Source organism: Aquarana catesbeiana, linkage group LG05, assembly GCF_042186555.1.
Source record: "Aquarana catesbeiana isolate 2022-GZ linkage group LG05, ASM4218655v1, whole genome shotgun sequence".
NCBI classification, from domain to species: Eukaryota; Metazoa; Chordata; class Amphibia; order Anura; family Ranidae; genus Aquarana; species Aquarana catesbeiana.
Genome location: NC_133328.1, coordinates 20664200 through 20683395, shown reverse-complemented (window position 1 = coordinate 20683395; position 19196 = coordinate 20664200). Strand labels below are relative to the sequence as shown.

At 40.8% G+C, this 19196-nt stretch overlaps 1 protein-coding gene across 1 annotated transcript in view; it reads right to left on the bottom strand.

Annotated features, from left to right (window-relative positions):
* The window catches only part of CRHR2 (corticotropin releasing hormone receptor 2), a 220118-nt gene extending 217434 nt beyond the window's left edge, over window positions 1-2684 (bottom strand). The window contains exons 1-2 of the mRNA XM_073629504.1: window positions 2122-2684; window positions 1888-2007 (exon numbers count right to left, since the gene is read on the bottom strand). Coding sequence (XP_073485605.1) covers window positions 1888-2007; window positions 2122-2239 — 238 coding nt within the window. The 5' untranslated portion in view covers window positions 2240-2684. The remainder of the gene's footprint in view (window positions 1-1887; window positions 2008-2121) is intronic.
* Between the last annotated feature and the right edge of the window lie 16512 nt (window positions 2685-19196).

Genomic DNA, 19196 nt, shown 5'->3' with positions numbered 1-19196 from the left:
ATAACATGTTCAGATAAGTGGTATTATTGTATGTTTGTTTATTTGCAGCTGTCCAGAGTTCAGAAAATCAATGGATTTTTTTTTTTATGTGATATTTTTTTCTAAATAATACAAAAAGGGATACTGAAAGAAAGATCCATTAATATCAGATGAAAGCTTATTGCATGTCAAATAATTCATTTGGGAAGTTTTTGCTCCTAAAGGTAATGCACCAAGACACAGAGCGACAGGAGTTAAAAAAACTAGATCCCCATTATCATCATCACCGTTATCATTATATCAGATGATCATATAGGTAAAACAGCTGAACTTTAGCAAAGCAAGCAGCAGAGTTTGCAAACTAGAGCAATCATCCCAAACTTTATTGCCAGTTTCCATTTTCTTTATCAGCATGCACAATGCAATACCATTGTGTTGTTGTGCTTGATTCCTATTTGACTGTTATAATGCAGTGACAGCCAAGTGATCAAGTAGCCAATGGTCTATTAAAACATAGAAATAAATGAATATATATATATATATATATATATATATATATATATATATATATATATACTTTGTACTTTTGTAAAAACATCTGTTCAACATATAGGCACAGCAGGCAGCTGCCTAAGGGGGTCACTATTTAGTGGGGTGGCTCATAATTACTTTTATTTTTTAACATTACAGTTATTACTATAACACAAAATATAAAGGAAGGATGCTGGACAGCAGTGAATAAGGTGGTAGAGAATTCAGTCATGTATGTATGTATGTATATATATATATATATATATATATATATATATATATATATATATAATATTGTGATTTCGACTAAGTCAATGCTGTATTCTAACTTGACATTGCATTGGAACAAGTACTCCCCAGGTTACTGACTGAATTCTCTACCACCTTATTCACTGCTGTCCAGCATCCTTCCTTTATATTTTGTGTTATAGTAATAACTGTAATGTTAAAAAATAAAAGTAATTATGAGCCACCCCACTAAATAGTGACCCCCTTAGGCAGCTGCCTGCTGTGCCTATATGTTGAACAGATGCTTTTACAAAAGTACAAAGTATATAATAATAAAATGTAAATATATGTATATATATATATATATAAATACATATATATTAATATTTATATATGTATATATACATTTTATTATTTTATTTTATATATTTATATATATATATATATATATATATATATATATATATATATATATATATATATATATATATAATTAAAATTTACATATATAACGAATAGTAGTAAAATAAATACAATTATCTCTGTTAGTATTATCATTATTAACAATAATTATAATACGTCTACCAGCTTAATAATTATTAATAACAATTTCAACAATATTTGTTATTATAACATATATATTATTTGGTATTATTATTATTATTAGTAGTAGTAGTAGTAGTAGTAGTAGTAATATACAGATTACTATGAACATGCTTTGCTTTCTGAAAATAACAACAAAAAAAATTAAAAAAAACCTTAATTAAAATAACACTAACTTGGTTGAAAAAAATATGAAAAATATAAAAATAATAATACAAATACAAAAATAAATAAATAAATAATATTAATAAAACATAATAATAATACATTGACAAATAATAATAATAATAATACAAATAATAATAATATGATGAATAATAATATTTATTATTATTTTATAAACCCTGATTGCTCTAAATACTCACTGCTCAATTGCACTGCACAAAATATATTCTTGAGTTAAATGCAGTTGTCTACCTATTTTATTTTGCAAGGTCCTTCCTGCACAAAATTGACAGGTTGCAGATTTTAGTGTCATAATGAACATTGGGTCACCCCCTGTACTGTACAGCGCACATCAAGAAGCAACGCAAAGTTTTCACTTACTGGTAGTGTTATACTTGATCCCATTGAAGGAATCCGGGCAGGGTCTCTCCACTAGTTCCCCGGCGATGCTGCGTGGCCAGCAGGTGCCAATCTGGTCTATGGTGGCAATGCAGTGAGGACCTTAACATGGAAAACATAAAAAAAAGAGAAGAAGATAAATTAAAACACAGAGGTCTCAATGAATGCAGATTTCTCAGTAGTTAGAGTCTTCCTAAACCTCTGGCGGCTGCCTACCATCAAAGGGCAGGAAGGTGTGATTGATGGTGAGGAAGGAGTCCTGATAAGCATCCAAGAGGCTGCAGTTGGCATCGAATTCATCTATGAAAATCTCAAAGATAGTGCTCTCCATCATCGTGGCAGGGCTGCCAGCTGGTGCTGATGTTGGGATGTGTAGGACTCACTGAGACTGACAGCTGGGAGTTTCATGTGCTCCCAGTATATAAGACTCAGCAGAGCAGCCAATCACAGAGGGTGGAGGGGCTGATACTTCAAGGTGCCTGTGCTGTGCTCAGCTATGTCTGCATGTGCAACACAGTGTATGAGCAAAGCTGCGCTACATACACACACTGCTTCAGTGCCCCCCTCCCCTCCTTCCCTTCTATTCTCTCCCACAACCTTCCTCGGCCCCTTCTCTATTCTACTTCTCTCCTTTCCTTGTCTGCCCCTTATCTCTTCCCAGGGCTTTTTTTCTCAAACAATAGGTGCTGGAACTCAACCACGACTCCCCAAAACCCCTCCCCCTACACACACCCTCCAAATCACATGAAATAGTGGGTGTGATCAGTCAGATTTCAGTAGGAGGGTGTTAAAGGGGCAATAAATTCCAGGAATGAATCACATACAGAGTGCAGAGTTCAGGAGGGTTACACACAGAGTGCAGAGTTGTCACTTGTAAACACAGAAACCTGACTTCTGTGTTTACAAGTGATTGTGCTGAGCAGCCCCCCCCCCCCCCAAGGGTCTGAGCCAGAGGTGGTGGAACTGAGTTCCACCAAGTTCCCCCTGAAAAAAAGCCCTGTCTCTTCCTCTTCTCTCTTTTCCACATCTGCTCACTCTCTTTAGCATGGCTGCCTCCTCTCTCCTTTACCTCGCTCATTTCCTTATCTGCCCCCTCTCCTTTCCATAGCTGCCCCCTCTCTCCCCAACTTCTCTCCTTTCCATATCTGCCCCCTCTCCTTTTATTGTCTGCCCCCTCTCCTTTATTTATCTGCCCCCTATCTCTCCCTCTACTTTCTTTTCCATATCTGCTCACTCTCTTTAGCATGGCTGCCCCCTCTCTACTTTTCTCTTTTCCTTATCTGCTCCCTCTGCTTTCCATATGTGCCCCTTCTTTTCATATCTGTCCCCCTCTCTCTCTCCCACTTCTCTCCTTTCCATATCTATCTCCTCTATTTTCCATAGCTGCCCACTCTCTCCCCATCTTCTCTCCTTCCCTTATCTGCCCCCTCTCTTTTCCATATCTGCCCCCTATCCTTTACTTATCTACTCCTTATCCTTATCTGCCCCCTCTCTTTTACTTATCTGCTCCCTCTCCTTTCCATGGCTGCCCCCTCTCTCCCTCACTTCTCACCTTTCTTACCTTATCTGTCCCCTCCCCATTTTTTTCTCTCTCCCATTTCTCTACTTTCCCTATTTGCCCCCTCTCTTAAACACATCTCTCTTTTCCATATCCGCCCCCTTTCCTTCCCTCATCTGCCCCCTCTCCTTTCCATAGTTGCCCCTCTCTTTTGCTTGTCTTTTGCTTGTCTGTCCTCTCTCCTTTAATTATGTCCCCTCTCTCTCTCTCCCACTTCTCTCCTTTCTATATCTGTCCCCTCTCCTTTCCATATCTGCCCCCTCCCGCTCCCATATCTCTCCTTTCCATATCTTCCCCCTTTCTCTCACTTCTCTCCTTTCCATATCTGTCCCCTCTCATTTCCATATCTGTCCCCTCTCTTTTCCATAGCTCTGCCCCCTCTCCTTTATTTATCTGCCCCCTATCTCTCCCTCTTCTTTCTTTTCCATATCTGCTCACTCTCTGAAGCATGGCTGCCCCCTCTCTCCTTTATCTCTCTCATTTCCTTATCTGCCCCCTCTTCTTTCCACAGCTGCTTCCTCTCTCCTCAGCTTCTCTCCTTTCCATATCTGCCCCCTCCCACTCCCATATATTTCCTTTCCATATCTGCCCCCTCTCCTTTCCAAAGCTGCCCCCTCTCTCCCCAACTACTCTCTTTTCTATATCTGCCCCTCCCGCTCCCATATCTCTCCTTTCCATATCTGCCCCCTCTCTCCCCAACTTCTCTGCTGTCCATATCTGCCCCCTCTCTCCCCAACTTCTCTCCTTTCCCTATCTGCCACCTCTCCTTTACTTATCTGCCCCCTCTTCTTTATTTATCTGCCCCCTCTCCTTTTTTTATCTGCCCCCTCTTCTTTATTTATCTGCCCCCTCTTCTTTATTTATCTGCCCCCTCTCCTTTTTTTATCTGCCCCCTCTCCTTTATTTATCTGCCCCCTCTCCTTTATTTATCTGCCCCCTCTCCTTTATTTATCTGCCCCCTATTTCTCCCTCTACTTTCTTTTCCATATCTGCTCACTCTCCGAAGCATGGTTTCCCCCGCTCTCCTTTACTTCTCTCATTTCCTTATCTTCCCTCTCTGCTTTCCATATCTGCCCCTTCTATCTCCCTCATCTCTCCTTTCCCTATCTGCTGCCTCTCATTTCTATGTCTGCCCCTCTCCTTTCTCTATCTGCCCCCTCTCTTTTCCATATCTGACCCCTATCCTTCACGTATCTGCTCCCTATCCTTATCTGCCCCCTATCTCTCCCTCTTCTCTTTTTCCATATCTGCCCCCTCTCCTTTCCAAGGCTGCCCCCTCTCTCCTTTCTTTCCTTATCTGCCTCCCCCCCCCCCTTTTTTCCTCTCCCACTTCTCTCCTTTCCCTATCTGCCCCCTCTCTTACCCACATCTCTCTTTTCCTTTCTGCCCTCTTTCCTTCCCCCATCTGCCCCCTCTCCTTTCCATAGTTGCCCCTCTCCTTTGCTTGTCTGCCCCCTCTCCTTTATTTATGCCCCCCTTCTCTCCTTTCCCTATCTGCATCTCTCCTATCTGCCTCACTTTCTGCTCCTTTCCAGTCCTCCTCTCCCTTCCTTTTACAGTTATCCAGACCAGCGTTGTCTATGAAGAATGCTCACTGACTGATCTTCTCTTTGTAATCCATGAAAGAAAACAAATGTCTGTAAATAGGAAATAATACAAAAATGTGGAGCGCACAGAACGTCCCGGCTCAGAGATCCTTTATTCAAAGCTAATTTCAAGGCAATCAGCTAAATCCATAGAATGGAGCTGGTTTGTACTTCTGTCCATCCAGTCCTGAGATTTACACAGCTCTGCCTGGCAGAAGAGGGGACCTGATGTTCCTCCGCTGCAGTTCAGTCACACTTACAAGTCATGTTCCCCCCCCCCCCCCCCCACTCTCTTATTGGACAGTGAAGGAGAAGCGGCAGACCTAGGAGCTCACCTGTCTCTCTGCTCTCCTCTACTATCAGCATGCTCTATGCACTGCAGAACACCTAACTGGCTACTTGTGTTTCTTCTCCCTCCCCCCACTCTAAGCTCTGCTTAGCCAAATTCAGGTACTTATACTACCTTCATTTTACAAAAATGTATTTAATGATTACAGAGCCGCATTTACTTGTGTCTTTTATATCTGAAATTGCTTTCCTTGGCTCTCCCTCAGCAACAGGCTAATGAAATGTTTAAATAAAACCTTTTCTTTTTCATTACATGCCCTATTTTACACCTTGTGGCATCATCCCTGGGTCTCTGTACTTCTCTATGCAATGCAGGCAGATCGTGGCTGGTGGGAGGGGCCAGCTGGGTGCTGTACACAGCTTCCTGAAAACATCACAGCAGTACTGTACCTCAGTACTCCTCTCCAAAAACCCACACCCCTGATGCAAGCAGTAGGCTGGCTCTTATTTATTTATTTTAGGCTCTTAGGAGGAGTTATGCAAATATGAAAATGACCTGATGGGTGGGTGTCAGTCTGGAGGAGTGGGCGTGGCTGGACAGGTTGTTTTTGCATTGCGTTGTTTTTGCGCTGCAGGCCACTTTAGGTAAAGCCCATATGTAATGCTGAGTCTCTATGATTGAAAGACCTGACATCCAATGAATAAAAGGGACAAGGTAGGGAGAGTTGGAGTGCGGAGGAAAGGGATAGATGATGCTGGATGTTCCACAGTTAGGAAATGAGAGGGGCACTCTCAGACTTTCTGCATCTTCCTTCCATATACCATGCTGTACATTCCCTATCCCACACCTCCTCATTCTATATACCATGCTATACGTTCCCTATCCCATACCTCCTCATTCTATATACCATGCTGTACATTCCCTATTCCACACCTCCTCATTCTATATACCATGCTGTACGTTCCCTATCCCACACCTCCTCATTCTATATACCATGCTGTACATTCCCTATTCCACACCTCCTCATTCTATATACCATGCTGTACGTTCCCTATCCCATACCTCCTCATTCTATATACCATGCTGTACATTCCCTATTCCACACCTCCTCATTCCGTATACCAAGCTGTTCCCTATCCCACACCTCCTCATTCTATATACCAAGCTGTACATTCCCTATTCCACACCTCCTCATTCCATATACCATGCTATACGTTCCCTATCCCTCACCTCCTCATTCTATATACCATGCTATACGTTCCCTATCCCACACCTCCTCATTCTATATACCATGCTATACGTTCCCTATCCCATACCTCCTCATTCTATATACCATGCTGTACATTCCCTATTCCACACCTCCTCATTCCATATACCAAGCTGTTCCCTATCCCACACCTCCTCATTCTATATACCAAGCTGTACGTTCCCTATCCCATACCTCCTCATTCCATATACCAAGCTGTTCCCTATTCCACACCTCCTCATTCCGTATACCAAGCTGTTCCCTATTCCACACCTCCTCATACTATATACCATGCTGTACGTTCCCTATCCCATACCTCCTCATTCTATATACCATGCTATACGTTCCCTATCCCATACCTCCTCATTCTATATACCATGCTGTACATTCCCTATTCCACACCTCCTCATTCTATATACCATGCTGTGCATTCCCTATTCCACACCTCCTCATACTATATACAATGCTGTACATTCCCTATTCCACACCTCCTCATTCTATATACCATGCTGTGCATTCCCTATCCCACACCTCCTCATTCTATATACCAAGCTGTACGTTCCCTATCCCATACCTCCTCATTCTATATACCAAGCTGTTCCCTATTCCACACCTCCTCATTCCGTATACCAAGCTGTTCCCTATTCCACACCTCCTCATACTATATACCATGCTGTACGTTCCCTATCCCATACCTCCTCATTCTATATACCATGCTATACGTTCCCTATCCCATACCTCCTCATTCTATATACCATGCTGTACATTCCCTATTCCACACCTCCTCATTCTATATACCATGCTGTACATTCCCTATTCCACACCTCCTCTTTCCATATACCATGCTGTACATTCCCTATTCCACACCTCCTTATTCCGTATACCAAGCTGTTCCCTATTCCACACCTCCTCATACTATATACCATGCTGTACGTTCCCTATCCCATACCTCCTCATTCTATATACCATGCTATACGTTCCCTATCCCATACCTCCTCATTCTATATACCATGCTGTACATTCCCTATTCCACACCTCCTCATTCCGTATACCAAGCTGTTCCCTATCCCACACCTCCTCATTCTATATACCAAGCTGTACGTTCCCTATCCCATACCTCCTCATTCTATAAACCATGCTGTACATTCCCTATTCCACACCTCCTCATTCTATATACCATGCTATACGTTCCCTATTCCACACCTCCTCATTCCATATACCATGCTGTACATTCCCTATTCCACACCTCCTCATTCCATATACCAAGCTGTACATTCCCTATTCCACACCTCCTCATTCCATATACCATGCTGTACATTCCCTATTCCACACCTCCTCATTCCATATACCAAGCTGTACATTCCCTATTCCACACCTCCTCATTCTATATACCATGCTGTACATTCCCTATTCCACACCTCCTCATACTATATACCATGCTGTACATTCCCTATTCCACACCTCCTCTTTCCATATACCATGCTGTACATTCCCTATTCCACACCTCCTCATTCCGTATACCAAGCTGTTCCCTATTCCACACCTCCTCATACTATATACCATGCTGTACGTTCCCTATCCCATACCTCCTCATTCTATATACCATGCTATACGTTCCCTATCCCATACCTCCTCATTCTATATACCATGCTGTACATTCCCTATTCCACACCTCCTCATTCCGTATACCAAGCTGTTCCCTATCCCACACCTCCTCATTCTATATACCAAGCTGTACGTTCCCTATCCCATACCTCCTCATTCTATATACCATGCTGTACATTCCCTATTCCACACCTCCTCATTCTATATACCATGCTATACGTTCCCTATCCCACACCTCCTCATTCTATATACCATGCTGTGCATTCCCTATTCCACACCTCCTCATACTATATACCATGCTGTACATTCCCTATTCCACACTTCCTCATTCCGTATACCAAGCTGTTCCCTATCCCACACCTCCTCATTCCGTATACCAAGCTGTTCCCTATCCCACACCTCCTCATTCCGTATACCAAGCTGTACGTTCCCTATCCCATACCTCCTCATTCTATATACCAAGCTGTACGTTCCCTATCCCTCACCTCCTCATTCTATATACCATGCTGTACATTCCCTATCCCACACCTCCTCATTCCGTATACCAAGCTGTTCCCTATCCCACACCTCCTCATTCCGTATACCAAGCTGTTCCCTATCCCACACCTCCTCATACTATATACCATGCTGTACGTTCCCTATCCCATACCTCCTCATTCTATATACCATGCTATACATTCCCTATCCCATACCTCCTCATTCTATATACCATGCTGTACATTCCCTATTCCACACCTCCTCATTCCGTATACCAAGCTGTTCCCTATCCCACACCTCCTCATTCTATATACCATGCTGTACATTCCCTATTCCACACCTCCTCATTCTATATACCATGCTATACGTTCCCTATCCCACACCTCCTCATTCTATATACCATGCTGTGCATTCCCTATTCCACACCTCCTCATTCCATATACCAAGCTGTACATTCCCTATTCCACACCTCCTCATTCCATATACCAAGCTGTACATTCCCTATTCCACACCTCCTCATTCCATATACCATGCTGTACATTTCCTATTCCACACCTCCTCATTCCGTATACCAAGCTGTTCCCTATTCCACACCTCCTCATACTATATACCATGCTGTACGTTCCCTATCCCATACCTCCTCATTCTATATACCATGCTATACGTTCCCTATCCCATACCTCCTCATTCTATATACCATGCTGTACATTCCCTATTCCACACCTCCTCATTCTATATACCATGCTGTGCATTCCCTATTCCACACCTCCTCATTCTATATACCATGCTGTACATTCCCTATTCCACACCTCCTCTTTCCATATACCATGCTGTACATTCCCTATTCCACACCTCCTCATTCCGTATACCAAGCTGTTCCCTATTCCACACCTCCTCATACTATATACCATGCTGTACGTTCCCTATCCCATACCTCCTCATTCTATATACCATGCTATACGTTCCCTATCCCATACCTCCTCATTCTATATACCATGCTGTACATTCCCTATTCCACACCTCCTCATTCCGTATACCAAGCTGTTCCCTATCCCACACCTCCTCATACTATATACCATGCTGTACGTTCCCTATCCCATACCTCCTCATTCTATATACCATGCTGTACATTCCCTATTCCACACCTCCTCATTCTATATACCATGCTATACGTTCCCTATCCCACACCTCCTCATTCTATATACCATGCTGTGCATTCCCTATTCCACACCTCCTCATTCTATATACCATGCTGCACATTCCCTATTCCACACCTCCTCATACTATATACCATGCTGTACATTCCCTATTCCACACTTCCTCATTCCGTATACCAAGCTGTTCCCTATCCCACACCTCCTCATTCTATATACCAAGCTGTTCCCTATCCCACACCTCCTCATTCCGTATACCAAGCTGTTCCCTATCCCACACCTCCTCATTCCGTATACCAAGCTGTTCCCTATCCCACACCTCCTCATTCCGTATACCAAGCTGTACGTTCCCTATCCCATACCTCCTCATTCTATATACCAAGCTGTACGTTCCCTATCCCATACCTCCTCATTCTATATACCATGCTGTACATTCCCTATCCCACACCTCCTCATTCCGTATACCAAGCTGTTCCCTATCCCACACCTCCTCATTCTATATACCAAGCTGTACGTTCCCTATCCCATACCTCCTCATTCTATATACCATGTGCTCTGAGCCCACCTGTGCCCTTTATTACCAGTTCCCTTTAAACATTCATACTCCATCTGTCATTTCGCAGATCAGATCTGAATGCGATTGGCTGTTGCAGACAGTTCTATTTCAGACACTCTGACCAATCAGATGCACCGTGACAAGATCACAGGGGACGTATTTAGGGGTATAAATGCGTTTTTTATGGGTCTAAGAGGTACTGAGCCCCACCAGGCGTATTTTTGGGACTTGTCATTTTTCCGTGGCAGCAGAAGGAAGGGATTACTCATACCTGCTCTCCGATCTTCCCATCCCCCCCCCCCCTCCGCCACGTCTTTCATTAACTATTAGCCACTCACTCCCCAATGTACACCTACACATATGCAAACACAAATGCCATTTACCGGCGCTCTATAGGAAACACGCGCCTTAAAGGGCTCTTCAGTGATTCGGATAATTGTTCTGTGTACAAACAAGCTGCAGGATAAACAACAAGGAACATGGAGCACTCTGAGCGCTGATGGCGAGCGGAATGGGTGCAATCAATGTCAGCCTATTATTGTTGTTAAGAAAGCGATTTTCTCCAGGATTTGTAAAACATCGACATATGTTTTCTGTACATCTACTGCAAACCGGAGGCAGAAAAGCTTCACAAAATGTTCTTTTTTTTTTTCTCTCCAGCTAATGGTCTCTTAGTAAGATATTTCTCAGATGTAAGAAAAGAAGAAAAAAATTATACAAGAAAAAAAATCAAAAAAATTAATATATATTGTATCTCACAAAAGTGAGTACACCCCTCACATTTTTGTAAATATTTTCTTCTATCTTTTCATGTGACGACACTGAAGAAATGACACTTTGCTACAATGTAAAGTAGTGAGTGTACAGCTTGTATAACAGTGTAAATTTGCTGTCCCCTCAAAATAACTCAACACACAGCCATTAATGTCTAAACCGCTGGCAGCAAATGTGAGTACACCCCTAAGTGAAAATGTCCAAATTGGGCCCAAAAGTGTCAATATTTTGTGTGGTCACCATTATTTTCCAGGACTGCCTTAACCCTCTTGGGCATGGAGTTCACCAGAGCTTCACAGGTTACCACTGGAGTCCTCTTCCACTCCTCCATGATGACATCACAGAGCTGGTGGATGTTAGAGACCTTGCGCTCCTCCACCTTCAGTATGAGGATGCCCCACAGATGATCAATAGGGTTTAGGTCTGGAGACATGCTTGGCCAGTCCATCACCTTTACCCTCAGCTTCTTTAGCAAGGCAGTGGTCGTCTTAGAGGTGTGTTTGGGGTCGTTATCATGTTGGAATACTGCCCTGCGGCCCAGTCTCTGAAGGGAGGGGATCATGCTCTGCTTCAGTATGTCACAGTACATGTTGGCATTCATGGTTCCCTCAATGTGCTGTAGCTCCCCAGTGCCGGCAGCACTCATGCAGCCCCAGACCATGACACTCCCACCACCATGCTTGACTGTAGGCTTCCTTCCTGTGACATTGTACTGCAGTGAAGGAATCCAAGCGCAGTGATGAGGAGAAGAGAAGGCCACCGCCATCATGTTCTGTACTATGCTCTCCCTAACACCCCAGCTTCATTCCTCTGTTCCTGTTTGTGGGGGCCGGAGCTGTGGGGTCACTTATGTATGCCATGCGAGTGGCCATGAGAAGCCCTGAAGTTAGTTGGGACAAGAAGAACAACCCAAACCCCTGGAATAAGCAGGGCCCCAACTACCAGTATAAGTTTTACAATGAGACAATCAAATCATTGTTCATATATCCTGGGTATCTGAGGGTTGTGGTACTGGCTGACATTATGGTGGAAACCAACTGGTTAATCTGAGAGAAAGATGGGTTCTGTCTGTGGCAATCCTGTTAAGTGCTGTGTTATCAAAAACCACCACGCAATTGGCATTTTGGGTCAGTCTCTTTAGAGTCAGTAAAGAATTGTACGGTTGCACAACCACATCACTAATTTCATCTTGATTTGGGAAGACAGAATATGTCTTCCCAAGATGTACTCCTCACCTGGTTGCCCCCACACACGCTTGACACCATCTGAACCAAATACGTTTATCTTGGTCTCATCAGACCACAGGACATGGTTCCAGTAATCCATGTCCTTAGTCTGCTTGTCTTCAGCAAACTGTTTGCAGGCTTTCTTGTGCATTATCTTTAGAAGAGTCTTCCTTCTGGGATGCCAGCCATGCAGACCAATTTGATGCAGTGTGCGGTGTATGGTCTGAGCACTGACAGGCTGACCCCCCACCCCTTCAACCTCTGCAGCAATGCTGGCAGCACTCATACGTCTATTTCCCAAAGACAACCTCTGGATATGACGCTGAGCACGTGACCTCAACTTCTTTGGTCGACCATGGCGAGGCCTGTTCTGAGTGGAACCTGTCCTGGTAAACCACTGTATGGTCTTGGCCACCGTGCTGCAGCTCAGTTTCAGGGTCTTGGCAATCTTCTTATAGCCTAGGCCATATTTATGTAGAGCAACAATTCTTTTTTTCAGCTCCTCAAAGAGTTCTTTGCCATGAGGTGCCATGTTGAACTTCCAGTGACCAGTATGAGAGAGTGAGAGCGATAACACCAAATTTAACACACCTGCTCCCCATTCACACCTGAGACCTTGTAACACAATGGCTAATTGGGTCCAATTTGGACATTTTCACTTAGGGGTGTGCTCACTTTTGTTGCCAGCGGTTTAGACATTAATGGCTGTGTGTTGAGTTATTTTGAGTGGACAGCAAATTTACACTGTTATACAAGCTGTACACTCACTACTTTACATTGTAGCAATGTGTCATTTCTTCAGTGTTGTCACATGAAAAATAGAAGAAAATATTTACAAAAATGTGAGGGGTGTACTCACTTTTGTGAGATACTGTGTATATATTATTTATTCATTTTTTTTTTTTTTTATTCCTCAGCCTGACATCTGAGAAAAATATTACTAGCCGGAGCTTGGCTTTAATTTGTTAGTGTAACTAAATCTACTAGTACATCTGGGTAGGAGGGTCAGCTGCCCTGGGCGCAATGATTTACTGCAGGGATGGGGGCACCTTCCTTCTTTTACAAGGCGGACAGGAGTAGTGACAGCAGCTATGATTTTGACAAGCGAGTGATTGCTGGGCGTAGGATCCCCTAAATTTTCACATCATGAATGGGGGGGGGGGGGGCGCAGTTTGGCATCTTTTCCCTGGGCACTGGATGACCCCTTGTCCCGGCACTGATGCTGTTCTTCAAAGGTGCCCCCCTTTGTTCCTTAATCCAGAGTGTGTATGTGTGTGTGTGTGTGGGGGGGGGGGTGCTCTAATACAGGAGGTGTGTTACCGACCAGGTGAAAATATAAGGTGAAAAAGACAAAAAAAAAGAAAACGAATGCAGCCACCACATCTAATGATTGGTAAGCTGCAATATATTACATGATTGGTTTTGGGCTTAAGCCAGGGTTCACTGCATGTGATTCACACAGAATGTGCACATCACATGCGATGTCTGTGCGGTGCGATTTGAGCCATATATTTTGTATGGCATTGCATCCGCACCAAAATGGTGCCTGGCCCTTATTTCTCCCACACCTGAATCGCATCACATCGCATGATGTGCAATGTGGTGCGGGAAACGTGAAGGATTTGCTGCATTTCCCATATTGCAGAGCCCCCCCCCACCCCCAAAGCACCCTGGTATGGTTCTGGGGGGGGCCGGGGGCTCACTCATCCCCTCCCTTTCCTGACCTGCCAGGCTGCATGCTCGCATATGGGTCTGGTATGGATTATGTGGGGACCCCATGCCACTTTTTCTTTTCACATTTTGGCGTGGGGTTCCCCTCAAAATCCATACCAGACCCCAAGGGCCTGGTATTGACTGGGGGAGGGGACGTTTTATGCCGTTTTTTTTTTTTTAATAAAATTTTTTTACACTCGCACTAAAAAATCTATAGGTGTGAATCTAGAGTAAAGTTCTCAGAAAGGCAGAAAATAAATCTTTTCTTTCTTTCTTTCTTTCTTTCTTTCTTTCTTTCTTTCTTTCTTTCTTTCTTTCTTTCTTTCTTTCTTTCTTTCTTTCTTTCTTTCCTCAATTTGAAATATATTTATCTATCAATCCTATATTATAGAATAGGGTGCAATCTATCTATCTATCTATCTATCTATCTATCTATCTATCTATCTATAATTTTTTTTTTCGACTTGGGGAGGACTTTAAAGTGATTTTAAACGCAAAACCGAAAATGTAATATATTGCAGCTTACCAATTGTTAGATGCGTTGTCTGCATTTGTTTTTGTTTTGCAGTCTTTTTCCCCTGTTGTCACTTAGTGATCTGGTCAGTAACACAACCCCTGTATTAGAGTGCCCCCCCACTCTGGATGAAAGAGCACAGGGGGCACCTATGGACAGCAGCATTGTTAGTCTGTTGGTGGGGGGGGGGGGGGGGACTGCAGCTAACAATGTATAATCAGTTACAGCAGTTTGTTTTTTTTCCTTTTGGGATAAAAGGTTTTACATAAATGAATAGAATATGATCATTATAAGCACCTATGTCAGCGGTAAATGGTTTGTCTCATTCCTGTAACTGCTACATCTGCAGGACAGCTTGGTCTTTTGAAACACAACAGACTTACCGACTGGATCACTAAGGTGAAAATAGAAGAAAGAAAGAGTAAAAAAAGAAAACAAATGCAGCCGTGACATCTAATAATTGGTACACTGCAGGATAATAAATGTTTGTTTTTGGATGTAACACTGCTTTCATTTGGAGTTTGGTGATCTTTGGATCCTTCCCTTTACTATCCCCTATGATCTCCCCCAAACATGCATTAGATGCTTAGCTTCATGCATAGTCTTTTATTTCACATACAGATGTAAGTATTACAATTTTGTCATTTTTTTTTTCTTACAATTTTGGTCATTTTTTTTGTTACAATTTTGGTCATTTTTTTGTTACAATTTTGGTCATTTTTTTTGTTACAATTTTGGTCAATTTTTTTGTTACAATTTTGGTCATTTTTTTGTTACAGTTTTGGTCATTTATTGTGGTTACAATTTTGGTCATTTTTTGTTACAATTTTGATCATTTTTTGTTACAATTTTGGTCATTTTTTTGTTACAATTTTGGTCATTTTTTTGTTATAATTTTGTTAATTTTTTTTTCTTACAATTTTGGTCATTTTTTTTTTCCAAATATGAATATATTAAAATTATTGTGCACTAATATCAATTGTGCTGCATCATTTTAGATATTCTCCCATATTTCCTGATGCAGCAGACTGGGATCTGAGAAACTCATGCCGCGTACACACGTTCGTATTTTCCAACAACAAAATCCATGGATTTATTTGGCTCAAACTTGTCTTGCATACACACGATCGCACAAATCTTGTCGGACATTCCGAACGTACAACACGTACGACAAGCCGAGAAAAATGAAGTTCAATAGCCAGTGCGGCTCTTCTGCTTGATTTCCGAGCTTGCGTGGAATTTTGTGAGTTGGAATTGTGTACACACGTTCGGAAATTTCCGACAACGCATTTTGTTGTCAGAAAATTTGAGAACCAGCTCTCAAATTTTTGTTGTCGGAAATTCCAACAACAAATGTCCGATGGAGCCTACACACAGTTGGAATTTCCGCCAACAAGCGCACATCGAACATTTGTTGACGGAAATTCCGATCGTCTGTACGTGGCAATACTGTGTTTATCAGCTGAGGTTGTATGCTTTTGTTCAGCATTATAAGAATCTATTATTATTATTATTTTTTATTATTATTATTATTTTTTTATTATTCATTCTTTTAAAAATATGTACATATTTAGACTGTGGTGCAATAATGTTAATTTTGCTTCACCATTTTCGATAGGGATCTGAGAATTGCATCGAACGCTATCCCCATCTATGCTTAATCAGCTGCGGTTGAATGAATAGAACATCTTGTAAAGCATTATAAGAATATTTTATTATTATTTTTATATTTTTTTATTTTATTTAAATAATTCGTATATATTTAAATTTGTGTTCACCAATTTCAGTTATGTTAGAAGTTCAGTATTATAAGAATATTTTTTGCTTACCGGTGGATGGTAGAGTAGATATACAGCACCTTGAAGAAGTATTCACACCCCTTGAAATTTTCCACATTTTGTCATGTTACAACCAAAAAACGTAAATGTATTTTATTGGGATTGTATGTGATAGACCAACACAAAGTGGCTCATAATTGTGAAGTGGAAGGAAAATTATATTTACAAATAAATATGTGAAAAGTGTGGGGGGTACATTTGTATTCAGCCCCCTTTACTCTGATGCCCCTAACTACAATCTAGTGGAACCAATTGCCTTCAGAAGTCACCTAATTAGTAAATAGAGTCCACCTGTGTGTAATTTAATCTCAGTATAAATACAGCTGTTCTGTGAAGCCCTCAGAGGTTTGTTAGAGAACCTTAGTGAACAAACAGCTTCATGAAGGCCAAGGAACACACCAGACAGGTCAGGGATAAAGTTGTTGAGAAGTATAAAGCAGGGTTCGGTTATAAAATAATATCCCAAGCCTTGAACATCTCACAGGGCTCTGTTCAATCCATCATCCGAAAATGGAAAGAATATATGGAAATGGAAACCTACCAAGACATGGCCGTCCACCTAAACTGACCGGCCGGGCAAGGAGAGCATTCATCAGAGAAGCAGCCAAGAGGTCCATGGTAACTCTGGAGGAGCTGCAGAGATCCACAGCTCAGGTGGGAGAATCTGTCCACAGGACAACTATTAGTAGTGCTCTCCACAAATCTGACCTTTATGGAAGAGTCTTTTTGGGGATGTCTCTACCAGCTTTGCACATCTAGAGAGGGACATTTTTGCCCCATTCTTCTTTGGAAAATATCTCAAGCTCTGTCAGATTGGATGGAGAGGGTCTGTGAACAGCAATTTTCAAGTCTTGCCACAGATTCTCAATTGGATTTAGGTCTGGACCATTCTAACACATGGATAGGTGTTTTAGGTGGACGGCCATGTCTTGGTAGGTTTGCAGTTGTGCCATACTCTTCCCATTTTCGGACGGTGGATTGAACAGAGCTCCGTGAGATGTTCAAAGCTTGAAATTCTTTACATTTCTCCGCAACTTTATCCCTGACCTGTCTGGTGCGTTCCTCGGCCTTCATGATGCTGTTTGTTCACAGCATTATTGTTTATTTTTTTTTACACGGTTGATTCGCTGCATTTAGGATGGGTTCACATCTACAGGTGCGACTGTGTGTGTGTTTCGGCCCTACCTCCTGGTCGTGTGTAAAGCAGCCCCATTCATTTTAGTGAGCTGCTCTATGTGCGAGAAATGTGGAAAAGAAGTCCCTGGCTCTTTTCTAAAAATGCACCGCACTGGGCATGTGCAAAACGAATACATTTCATTATTAACATACATTTGTTTAGTTAAATTAATTTAATTTGTTTTGTTTATTCAAGTTCAAATCGATTTGAATTTTATGAATTCGGTCAAAATGAACTCAATTTGACCGAATTTGGAAAATTTCAATCAATTTGAATTCAAATTCCACGCAAAACCATATTTATTCTATTCAAAATTTGCATTTTGGAAGATGGTTATATTCTTTCTTTTCCATTCTATTCTATTGTTTTTTTTCTTTTCTATGCTTATCTTTTCTATTATATTCTATTCTTTTCTATTCTATTTTAATTCAAATGTATTCTATTTGAAATTTGAATATCGGAAGATGGTTATGTTCTTTCTATTTTCTTCTATTCTGTTGGGTTTTTTTTTCTATTCTATTCTATTTTTTTTCTATTCTATTCAAATCTATTCTTTTCTATTCTATTTAAATTTGAATTTATTCTATTCGAAATTTGAATTTCGGAAGAAGTTTCTATTCTTTCTATTTTATTCTATTCTTATGTTTTTTTTCTATTCTTTGTTTCTATTCTATTCTTTTTTATTCTATTTGAATTCAAATGTAATATATTTGAAATTTGAATTTCAGAAGATGGTTATATTCTTGTTATTCTATTCTATTATTTCATTTTCTATTCTATCCAAATCTATTCTATTCAAAATCCAAATTCCGGAAGATTACAGGCATACCCCACTTTTAAGTACACAATGGGGTTTATTTACTAAAGCTGGAAAGTGAAAAATCAGGCTCCCTTCTGCATAGAAACCAATGAGCTTCTGGGTTTTATTACCAAAGCTCAATTGAACAAGCTGGGCTTAGAAACTCATTGGTTTCTATGCAGAAGTGAGCCTGATTTTGCACTTTTCAGCTTTAGTAAATAAACCCCATTGTGTACTTAAAAGTGGGGTATGCCTATACGTTCTTTCTATTTTATTCTATTCTATTGTTTTTTTTTATATTCTATTTTTTTCTATTCTAATCTATTCTATTCAAATTTGAATTTATTCTATTCCAAATTAGAATTTCAGAAGAAGTTTCTATTCTTTTTATTTTATTCTATTCTATTGTTTTTTTTCCTATTCTGTTTCTATTCTATTCTAATCTATTCTTTTCTATTCTATTCAAATTTGAATTTATTCTATTTGAAATTTGAATTTTCGGAAGAAGTTTCTATTATTTCTATTTTATTCTATTCTATTTTTTTCTATTCTATTCTTTTTTATTCTATTTGAATTCAAATGTATTCTACTAGAAATTCAAATTTCAGAAGATGGTTATATTATTGTTATTCTATGCTATTATTTCATTTTCTATTCTATTCAAATTTATTCTATTCAAAATTCTAATTCCGGAAGATGGTTATGTTCTATTTTATTCTATTCTATTGTTTTTTTATATTCTATTCTATTTTTTTTCTATTCTATTTTAATCTATTCTA